Here is a 9,183-nt window from a genome sequence, read left to right as displayed (position 1 = left end):
TCTGTCATGTCCATATAATATACATTAGATTACTGCATCTGTATGAAATAAACATATATATATTTTTATTCTTTCAACGAAATAAACGAATAAGTTCATGTTCACTTCTCGCATATCTTTTATAGAAATAAACGAGTACGTCCATGTTCCCTTTCTTATATACTTTTGGGTAGCTTAGGCTACGTTACGTGCAACATACTCCTATTATTGCATTTGTTATGCCACTGCTAAGTGTTGCTTTGCCGCAGGAGCGTCTCTATAAAGGAGATGAGACAATAATTGGGTTACATAAAATTAGAACGCTTGCAAAACAAAAAATTAACATAAACCATAATGATTCGTAATTTAAAACATATATATTATTGCTACATTTGATCCAAAACTCCGACACCTAAATTTAGAATCTCCAACACATCACTTCTGTTTAAACATAGGCAAGTTGCCAGTGCATGCAAGTAGCATTTAGCAAAGCTGGAATAGTGACTTGATTTCCATGGGCCAACAATATTAGTCTACAGGTATTGATCTTGTATTCTCTCCCTGTTTTGTTCCCACCATTGCTTTGCATCAACCTCTCCAAATTTCTCGCGGCTGAGTAACAACAACAAATATTTAACAATCTCTTTAGATGATATTCAACATCTAATTTTAAACTATGGTTTTGAAGTAGATTGTTTAAGTTGTTGTTGAATGAAGCAGTATACATTCTTTACCTGAATCTGACACGCCGAAGCTCTCTAGTGCCATCTGCTAGTTGTCTGATTGTGATGTATACTCCAGTCTCATCTTGTTCTACCCACTCTGATTCTACATCGCTAGCATTGCTAACCGAAACTGATGCCTCATCTCTGGAGGAGGTGGTTGTCCTTGGTGCTTCCACAGATGATGCCTCACCTTTTGGGCCACCAGTAGTGTAAACATTAGAACTGGCATTATATTGTTGGTTGCCACCTTGATCTGGATAGTCTGCTGGGAAATAACCTTTACTACCAGAAGCTTTATAATGGTTTTTTGAACTCCAGTCTTTGTTTAGTGATGGAGTCATAGGGCTTTCCTTGACTGATCCTAGTCCGGAGTAAGAAGAATCTCTCTGCAGCAAAATATTTTCAATTACTACTGTCAGGTAATACTCGTAAAAATAATATTTCAAATGTGGATTTCTGCACGCTGAAGGTGATTAAGAGGTTATCTAATACATCTATCGAGAATGCTGTTTACAAATATACCTTCTGAATATTTATGAAACCACATGAATTCTATTTACTGGATCCACCCTGCTTAGCAGACAAATAACTACTTCCTAGCAACACCAGTGCTAAGTGAATAAAATTGATGTAGTAGAGAAATTACCACATCTTCCGACCTCAGAGGAGTGCTAAGTGGTTGCCGATTAAATCTCTGAACATTGTAGAGCTCCATTATTCGATCATAATTTTCACCCCACCATCTTTGAGCTTGCCACTTGTTAAACATCTCCCGGCTTCAAAATGCATAAATCAATAATGTTATGCTAATGATAAATGTAATTTCGCTGATATAAAGTATCTGTTATGTATCCTATTGACATCTTATACATATCGTTATCAGAAAAATTAAGTGGCAAATATTTTGAAGTAGGCCCATTGTTCAGACAAGCTTCCTGACTGAACAAAAGCTTCCTGACACAATAATTAAGTACATGTATGAAGGTAGGAATGATCAATGCAGTAGTTGGTTTCCAGGTAAATATACTCATACATGAGTTTTGAACATGATTATGATCAGCTAGGTGAAACTTAACTATTTATGGAGTCAAAGAACCATGATCAGTCTAAGACAGATCTTGTCGGATCTTTAGGAAGGGGACCAAGAACTCTGTTGATATACAAAGACTTTATTTACTTGACTCGGTCTGCCTTACCATTGTTTTTAACCTTGAACTCCTGAACTTAAAATCAGAAGAGGTACAACACTTGAGTGATTTAACCATATACATTAAGTGGTAAAGGTTTATACGCGAACAAAACTTCTTTCATTAAGTTAGCTATAATATAATCTTTAAATATACTAAGATACATTTAAAACATAGTTCAGCGTTCAAGGACTCATAATTACCTAAAGCGAATTCGTTTGAGATCATTCCCACCATCAGGAAGAGACACAAATGTAATTTGGACACCAGGCTCCACCTGTGCCATCCATTCTCCAGGCTCATCTTCATTCTTGACAGAGACTTCAGCAGACTGAGTAGACACATTAGCTGATCTTCCAGGCCTAGCAAACCTTGAGTCAGCTCTACTGGCTTGATGGTTTCCGGTTCTTGTAAAATCCCAAGCAGGAGTGGAGCTTGAGCTTTCTGGTTGCACACTGGGGTATGATACTCCTTCTGAACTTATATCAAATTCAGGGTAACCTCTCTGTCCTTTCTTGAATGTGGGGGAGCCTGTGCAGGGCTTGCATTGCTTATAAGCACCAGAAAATTTCACTGCTATATCTTTGATCTGCAAATGATCGAAAGGAAATTCAGATTTAAGATGTATCCAATGCGTTTTTAAACAAATTTTGATTTATCCTTAACAACTGCACTTATAAGAAACACACACACAATGCATATTCATAATGTTCAGGTTAATTACTATCAACTATAACACGAGTTTCCTAGCATTGAGGTGCTTTTCTTCATAAGCTGCTATACCTGAGCATATTGTCTGTGCTTTTTTACAGACAATTTATATTGAAATCTTAATTTGAGAATTGACACGTCTACAGTGTGTCATCCTGCAATACCAACATCAACATGTAGCAATATTGACACAATTTTAAGATATCTATTTTGCTCCTTGTAGCATAATGCAGTTGTTGGATCATTTATGTTATAAAGATTGTCTTTAATTCAGTAGCTCAGCATATGAATACATCTTCCTACATAGTCATAGATGGTAGAAATCCGAAGAAAGAGCAGAATTTGATTGCAGTAAAGTAAGAGCATCAGAATTTGTACCAAACATGATACAGTCAAGTCAAGTCCAATGTATTCATTTTAAAGGGCTGCCATTCCAAAAATAGATTCTATGTAAAAGTCCAAAAAGAAATGTTTCAATCAAATTATATGGCAGGTATGTTGTTATAAAGTTCAAAATTGCCTAATTATCTTTTATGTGTTTAACTGCTAGGAATTAGCAAAACAAAAAAAAAAAAATCTTTATAGAAGAGGCCCTCCACGGCCTTACCGGATGGTTCCATGATATTTAATGTCTTTACCCCTTAAGAGTTTTGGAAAGGAACATGATCAAGTAAGAGCAAGTAACCAGGAGTAGGATGTGCCGTTTAAAAAGAATCATCTGATCCCGTTATGTTAGTCCTAATGCATTTGTGAACACCCTCACTGTTAGTCCAGTCTGGAAATCAGTTAAAAATCCAGTGTATTTAATCCATTGAAGGCAAGAAAGTAATTGCTCATTTAAGTATATCAGGAAAACTGCTACACTCCATTCACTTTTCCTTTTTTCCTTTAATAAGTCACTTGTTCTTCTCACCCAAGAAAAAAACATAAAAAATAAAATAGAAGGACAACAAACAAAGAAGTTCTTTGTTTGAGTAAACCAAGAAAATACTCCTGCAATCCATTTTGAAGCAACATCCACAGACAATGGTGTGCTTTAAGTACATTACTGCAACAACTAGTACAAAGCACAAGGACCAAGGCTGGACTGACTAATTCACTTAGTCACACCAATTCATATTGTTACACACATAAATATATATATAGATAGTTTTCATTAGTAAATCTGACACAAATTTACTTTTCTGAATAAACATGCAATAGCATTCTGCAATTTCCTATATGCAATTTTTGAATCACTGGTGGGTCACCTCAAGGGGCAGTGAGGATGTGTCTTTTCTAAACATGGGGTCTTGTCTTTTCTACAGATCTCTAGTTGGGCTTACTGTTTTGAGGAATATATTATCACTACTCCCTCATGGAATTGCATGCAGTAGGAACTTTCTTTTGACCAGAATTCATGCCTGGCATCTAATCTTAGTAAACAACTTGATAAAGATATCCTGTCCAACTTGTAGATTAACTCCAAATTTACCAATGTTTGTGGGGGAAAATGCAGGAATTTTGTGGAGTTGCCATTCAATCACAGAGTGCACAAGGCCTAACATTGTTAAATTTTCTCTTCTATAGTATAGTTTGATGGCGTGACGCAAGACTGCAGTCTATATCGTTAATTTGTTACACAGAATGTAAAAATATATTAGCCCCGATCCTCTTGGACGTTTATACTTTTACGGGACATGATTCCAAAAAATCTCAAGTTACAAAGAGATCTCCTTAAGTTAACTTCCCTACCAGAAAATTGAGCAATAATTGTTCATTGATGTCAATACATCTTGTTAGGTAACCAGAAATTTACATAAAAATTATCAAACACGAGTGTTAACTGGACAGTGTCAAGAATGAAATCACTAGTGAAAAATCAAATCCCTTGGAAAAAGGGTTGGCATCAAGGTGGACTTTATTTTTCACTTGCCCCCCCCCCCCCCCTTGTTGTGTTAGATCTTGAATCAGGTTATCTGATATGACAAGTCTTCATCAGATAAGAAAATGTTGACAATAGCCAAATTTATATTACGAAACAGTTAAAATTTATGATTGCAGAATTCTCTTGGCACGGGACTATGAGTGCTTAATAATGTTTTATTTGTTCAACAGAACAGAGTTATCTAGCTACATAGTTAATTGCACAGGCCACCTAAGCCTAAGCCTATAAACATATCAAGATTCAAAAACTACATTATACAATGGAGACACACGAGTGCATGTCTAAAGAGGGTAGCAGGTAAAGTATTTGCGTAATTTAGTTCGAATCTTCTTCCCAAAATGAAAGAAGAAAATTCAATGACATAATCTCTATCGTCTCTTCCTAATATAAACTTCTGGTTCCAATTTCCGCTCATTTTTTATAACTAACAATTTTTTAAAATAGAAAACCAAACTCAAACTTGATGAAAGTGGCAAAACAAGAGGGATTGTAGATAGGGCGTAGCCAAAGGTTCTTCTTATGAAGAATAAAGCTCAAAAGGAATTGAAGTGTGCACGAGCTATTCAACTTTTCCTCTGAAACAAGCAAAACCCATTAATACACATTACCATTTTACTCTATACACGAGTTTCATGCCTATATTTTGTATGTACTAGTACTACTACCAACCTAAATGTAACATCTATACATACACCTAGGTGAACCCCACTCATTCTTAGCTGAGGCTATTAGATTGGGGACACTGGGGAGTCTTTGTTTTATATCTCTTTATATCAAGATTCGAAAATTCGAGATCTCGTATTATTAGCCGGGACTGGAGTCTAAGGTGCATGTCGCAGCTAGTGTATGGAAAAATAAACAGAACATGATAGGAGGGTTAAAAATGGAACCTGCGCCGTCAGGCTTTTGACGGCTTCTTTAGTACTAGGTGTCCCACGCGGATGAGCTGCACCTTCTTCCCCGTCCTCTATAGGTTGCTTTGAACACCTTATGCATGTCAGCATCTTTCTTTTCCCCCTGTTTTTTCTTCACACAAACGTTGTTATTATTGTTATTCATACATTTATATTTATGTCAATCAATCAAGAATCCTCCTCTGAAATATCAATGGTTGTGGAACTTTAAATTTCAAAATGATGTAATTATGGAATGATATGTGACGGTGGTAAAAACAACTTGATTTAGGTTTTGAATAATGGATAAGTTGCCAGAATGTATTCAAATAAGAGGATATAGAAAGTGTGGTTTGATTGCTTGCACATCAAATGTTATCATATTATATACATAATAAAGTTATGCTAACAAACTATTATAAATTTTAAATTTGTAGCATATGAGTCCACAGATTACAAATATTATTTGGGGGGTATGTGCTTTAATGTAACCAAGTCTGGACCCTAAAAGAAAGAAAAGAATAAAGACACAAAGAGAGAAAGAATGTTTAGAATGCATGTACATTGATTTTTTCAAAGAGATCTAACAAATCCAGTCTGGTACTCAATGCAAATTCAAGATATTTATCAGAAACATATAATGACATGCCCCCATTCACAAATTCATAAAAATGGAATGTAGTTCCTCCAACTTCCATGGGAGTGAAGAGAATGGTGATGAGTGTAACAGATGAATGACAAAAAAAGCACACAGACAAATGATCATAAGTATACTCAATAACTGAATGAAAAAGACTCACCCTAACAAACACGCAAGTTATTACTATCTTCTTCTTATTCTTCTTCTTCTCAGCCTTCCCTGGGTGAAGATCAAACGGAGTGGGTTATAATGTGCCTGTACATGTGCGCGATGTGCTTTACAAAGCTTGCAATCTAATAAAATGGCCAAATCGAATGTATGTTACCTCTATCACTTGGGCCGGGAATCTCTTTGAAAATTTAAGCTCGATTAGCCTTTTTTCTTTATTTGGTGGCCTAAAATTTTGGAGCAACCAGAAAAAGTCCGGAATGAATCAGTAGACAGCAGCAGGCAGTAGTTTTATAGTGTTGGGTGAATGAAACGTCCAGTAAATTGGGTTAATAATAAAAATAAATAAATAAAAAAAGGTGGTAGGCAAAGAATCTTTGAGAGTAGATTAGGCTCCGCCGAGTACTTGTGAATTGTGATTCATAAACCGGGGGACGTTTCTTGGGATTTTACTATATAAAATGTGACGACGTACATGCAACAAAGATACTAAATACACAAACAAAGAAATGAGGAATAGAGACAAGAAAAGAGAACGTGTGTGCGTATTTATACACGCATGTCCGATGTCATTTCATTCCGTCTTCGTCTTTTGTAACGGCAATGCTTATTTCATATTGCTCCCTCCACCTTTAATTTAAGGTGGCTTAACTGTATATTTTTATTTTTTATATATTATATTTTTTTTATAAATAAAAATTTAAGATTTAAATTTGTATTCACAATTTTTTTAAAAAAAAATTATTAACTAAGATTTGGGGTCTAGACATCTTAATGACCACCAACTCGAGATTGAAGGAGTATTATTATCCTGTTTAACTTGCCGCAATATATCCATTAACAAGAATTTATTTATTATTTTTTTGTTGAGTCGTTAGAATATTTCTAACCATCAGTTAGCTAAATAGTCTAAATGGAGAAGGTCCTATAAATAATAGTTAAAAAATATGTCACTCCAACCATTAAATATGTTAGCCATAATAATAATTTTAAATATATACATATATATATATATTACACTCAATGTATATATATTAAAATTCTTATTTTATATTTAATATTTTAAACTTTAATATATTTGTTTTAACATACATTGCATATTTGTATAAATACAAATATATATATATATATATATATATATTATAATTGTTATGGATAAAAAACTAATATATATATATAATTGCTGTATTTAATACTAAGGAACGTGAGCTGCGAAACTCGATTTGACTGCTCTTGTGTTTCGTGACTCAATCTGCCTTAACAAGATGCCTACGTACCTTGCTGATTGCCAAAGATCAAGTCAAAAAACGTAGTTCTGATTTGTGGGGTGAGACCCCTTATATAGATGTTGAGAGTCCTTGAATTGGACTTGGTATAGGAGACTTGGTGGGCAAGTCTCATAATTAGAATGGACTTTGGAGTCCTAGATAGTAGGAAACTGATTCCTTATCCTTTTAGGTCCCCTTGAGGCCAATCTACAAGGATTTATATCCCCACTATGACTTATTGGGCCTTCTTTGTTCCATCAGGCCTGATCTGGTCCATCAGGCCTGATCAATGTGTTGACCTTTTTGGTCTGAATGTCATACATCTTCTTATTGGGTCTAGCAGCCCACACCTTGCAATATTTAATTATACAATCAGGATTTATTTATCCCTATCATTTGCCCCCCAACTTTTGAGAAACATTGATTAGGTTTCGCAGAAGTTAAGTCCATTCATTCCCTTACAGGGTTTCGTTTTTGCTTAAAGTGTGGAGCGACCTACACATTTACAACGATTTTTCCTTTAATTCAGGAATTATCTTAATTTCCAGGAATTTTTCCCTAATTTTCTGGATTTTTCCCTTAATTTCTGGGGTTTTCCTTAATTTTCTGGGATTTATCCTTAATTTCTGGATTTTTCCCTAATTTTTGGGATTTATCCTTAATTTCTGGATTTTTCCCTAATTTCTGGATTTTTCCCTAATTTTCTGCCTTAAAATCGATCAGGATGTATAAAAAATCGATCAGGATTCCTGACCGATTTCGATCAGGATTCCTGACCGATTTCGATCAGGATCCTGATCGAACTAGCTCAGGAAGTAACATTCTGGTCGACGGGATCTTCGATCAGGATCTATGCGGAATCGATCAGGATTCCTGATCGATTTCGATCAGGACTCTGATCGAACTGGCCTTCAAAGTGACACTCTAGTCGACTGAAACATGGGCATAATCGACCAGAATTCCTGATCGATTTCGATCAGGATTCTGATCGAACTAGGTGGCTTTCTACCGTTCTGATCGAATGAAATATCGATCTGGATCCTCTTCTGTGTCGATCAGGACTCTGATCGATCTTAGTGGTTTTCTTCCTTCTTGCTCGAATGAGATATCGATCAGGATCCTTTTTGGCGTCGATCAGGACTTTGATCGAACTTAATAGGTTTCTTCCCTCTTGATCGATTGAAGTATCGATTAGGATTTTCTTCTTTGTCGATCAGGACTCTGATCGAACTTAATATGTTTCTTCCCTCTTGATCGATTGAAGTATCGATTAGGATTTTCTTCTTTGTCGATTAGGGCTCTGATCGAACTTAATAGGTTTCTTCCCTCTTGATCGATTGAAGTATCGATTAGGATTTTCTTCTTTGTCGATTAGGACTCTGATCGAACCATTTTAAAATTCTTGTCGATTTTCGACCCTTCATTTTCCACAGGAGCTTCTAGATTATTCCTGATATTTCAGGTAGATGGGCTTTTAGGTTGGGCCTGGCTAAATGGGCCTAGAAATGCCTCGTATTCCGAGCTTTTCGCCTATATAAGTGTAGTGTGAAGTGAGAATCCTCACTTCACTTCACATTTCTCATTTTCTCTCACAAATCTCTCTAGAGTTCTCCCTTTGAGAAGGCGATTTCCGGCGACCTCAGCCACCGCAGCTCCACCTTTTCTGGGTTTCAAGCCTTCAATCG

At 35.7% G+C, this 9,183-nt stretch overlaps 1 protein-coding gene across 2 annotated transcripts; it reads right to left on the bottom strand.

Moving 5' to 3' along the window:
- Nucleotides 1-318: 318 nt before the first annotated feature.
- On the bottom strand, nt 319-6,693 carry LOC141676673 (protein Brevis radix-like 1). Of its 2 annotated transcripts, none has more exons than XM_074482370.1 (7): nt 6,388-6,693; nt 6,223-6,281; nt 5,420-5,555; nt 2,095-2,480; nt 1,351-1,480; nt 714-1,090; nt 319-591 (listed from the first exon to the last, which is right to left on the bottom strand). In XM_074482370.1, exons 3-7 carry the CDS (start codon nt 5,531-5,533, stop codon nt 513-515), a joined length of 1,086 nt encoding a protein of 361 aa, XP_074338471.1. In that variant the 5' UTR covers nt 5,534-5,555; nt 6,223-6,281; nt 6,388-6,693; the 3' UTR covers nt 319-512. The 2 variants fall into 2 exon arrangements, with proteins under 2 accessions (XP_074338471.1, XP_074338472.1); XM_074482371.1 differs by having other exon boundaries at nt 5,420-5,546.
- Nucleotides 6,694-9,183: the final 2,490 nt, after the last annotated feature.

This window comes from Apium graveolens, chromosome 8 (assembly GCF_009905375.1).
Source record: "Apium graveolens cultivar Ventura chromosome 8, ASM990537v1, whole genome shotgun sequence".
NCBI classification, from domain to species: Eukaryota; Viridiplantae; Streptophyta; class Magnoliopsida; order Apiales; family Apiaceae; genus Apium; species Apium graveolens.
This window is presented reverse-complemented; position numbering and strand designations above follow the sequence as displayed.

What these genes read in the sequence shown, in the direction of transcription:
- LOC141676673 (XM_074482370.1), bottom strand. Translation starts at nt 5,533, where the DNA reads ATGCTGACATGCATAAGGTGTTCAAAGCAACCTATAGAGGACGGGGAA. An exon ending in TCAAAAGCCTGACGGCGCAG is followed by an intron (nt 2,481 to 5,419) that starts GTTCCATTTTTA and finishes GATCATTTGCAG; the next exon opens with ATCAAAGATATAGCAGTGAA. An exon ending in CTCTGAGGTCGGAAGATGTG is followed by an intron (nt 1,091 to 1,350) that starts GTAATTTCTCTA and finishes ATTTTGCTGCAG; the next exon opens with AGAGATTCTTCTTACTCCGG.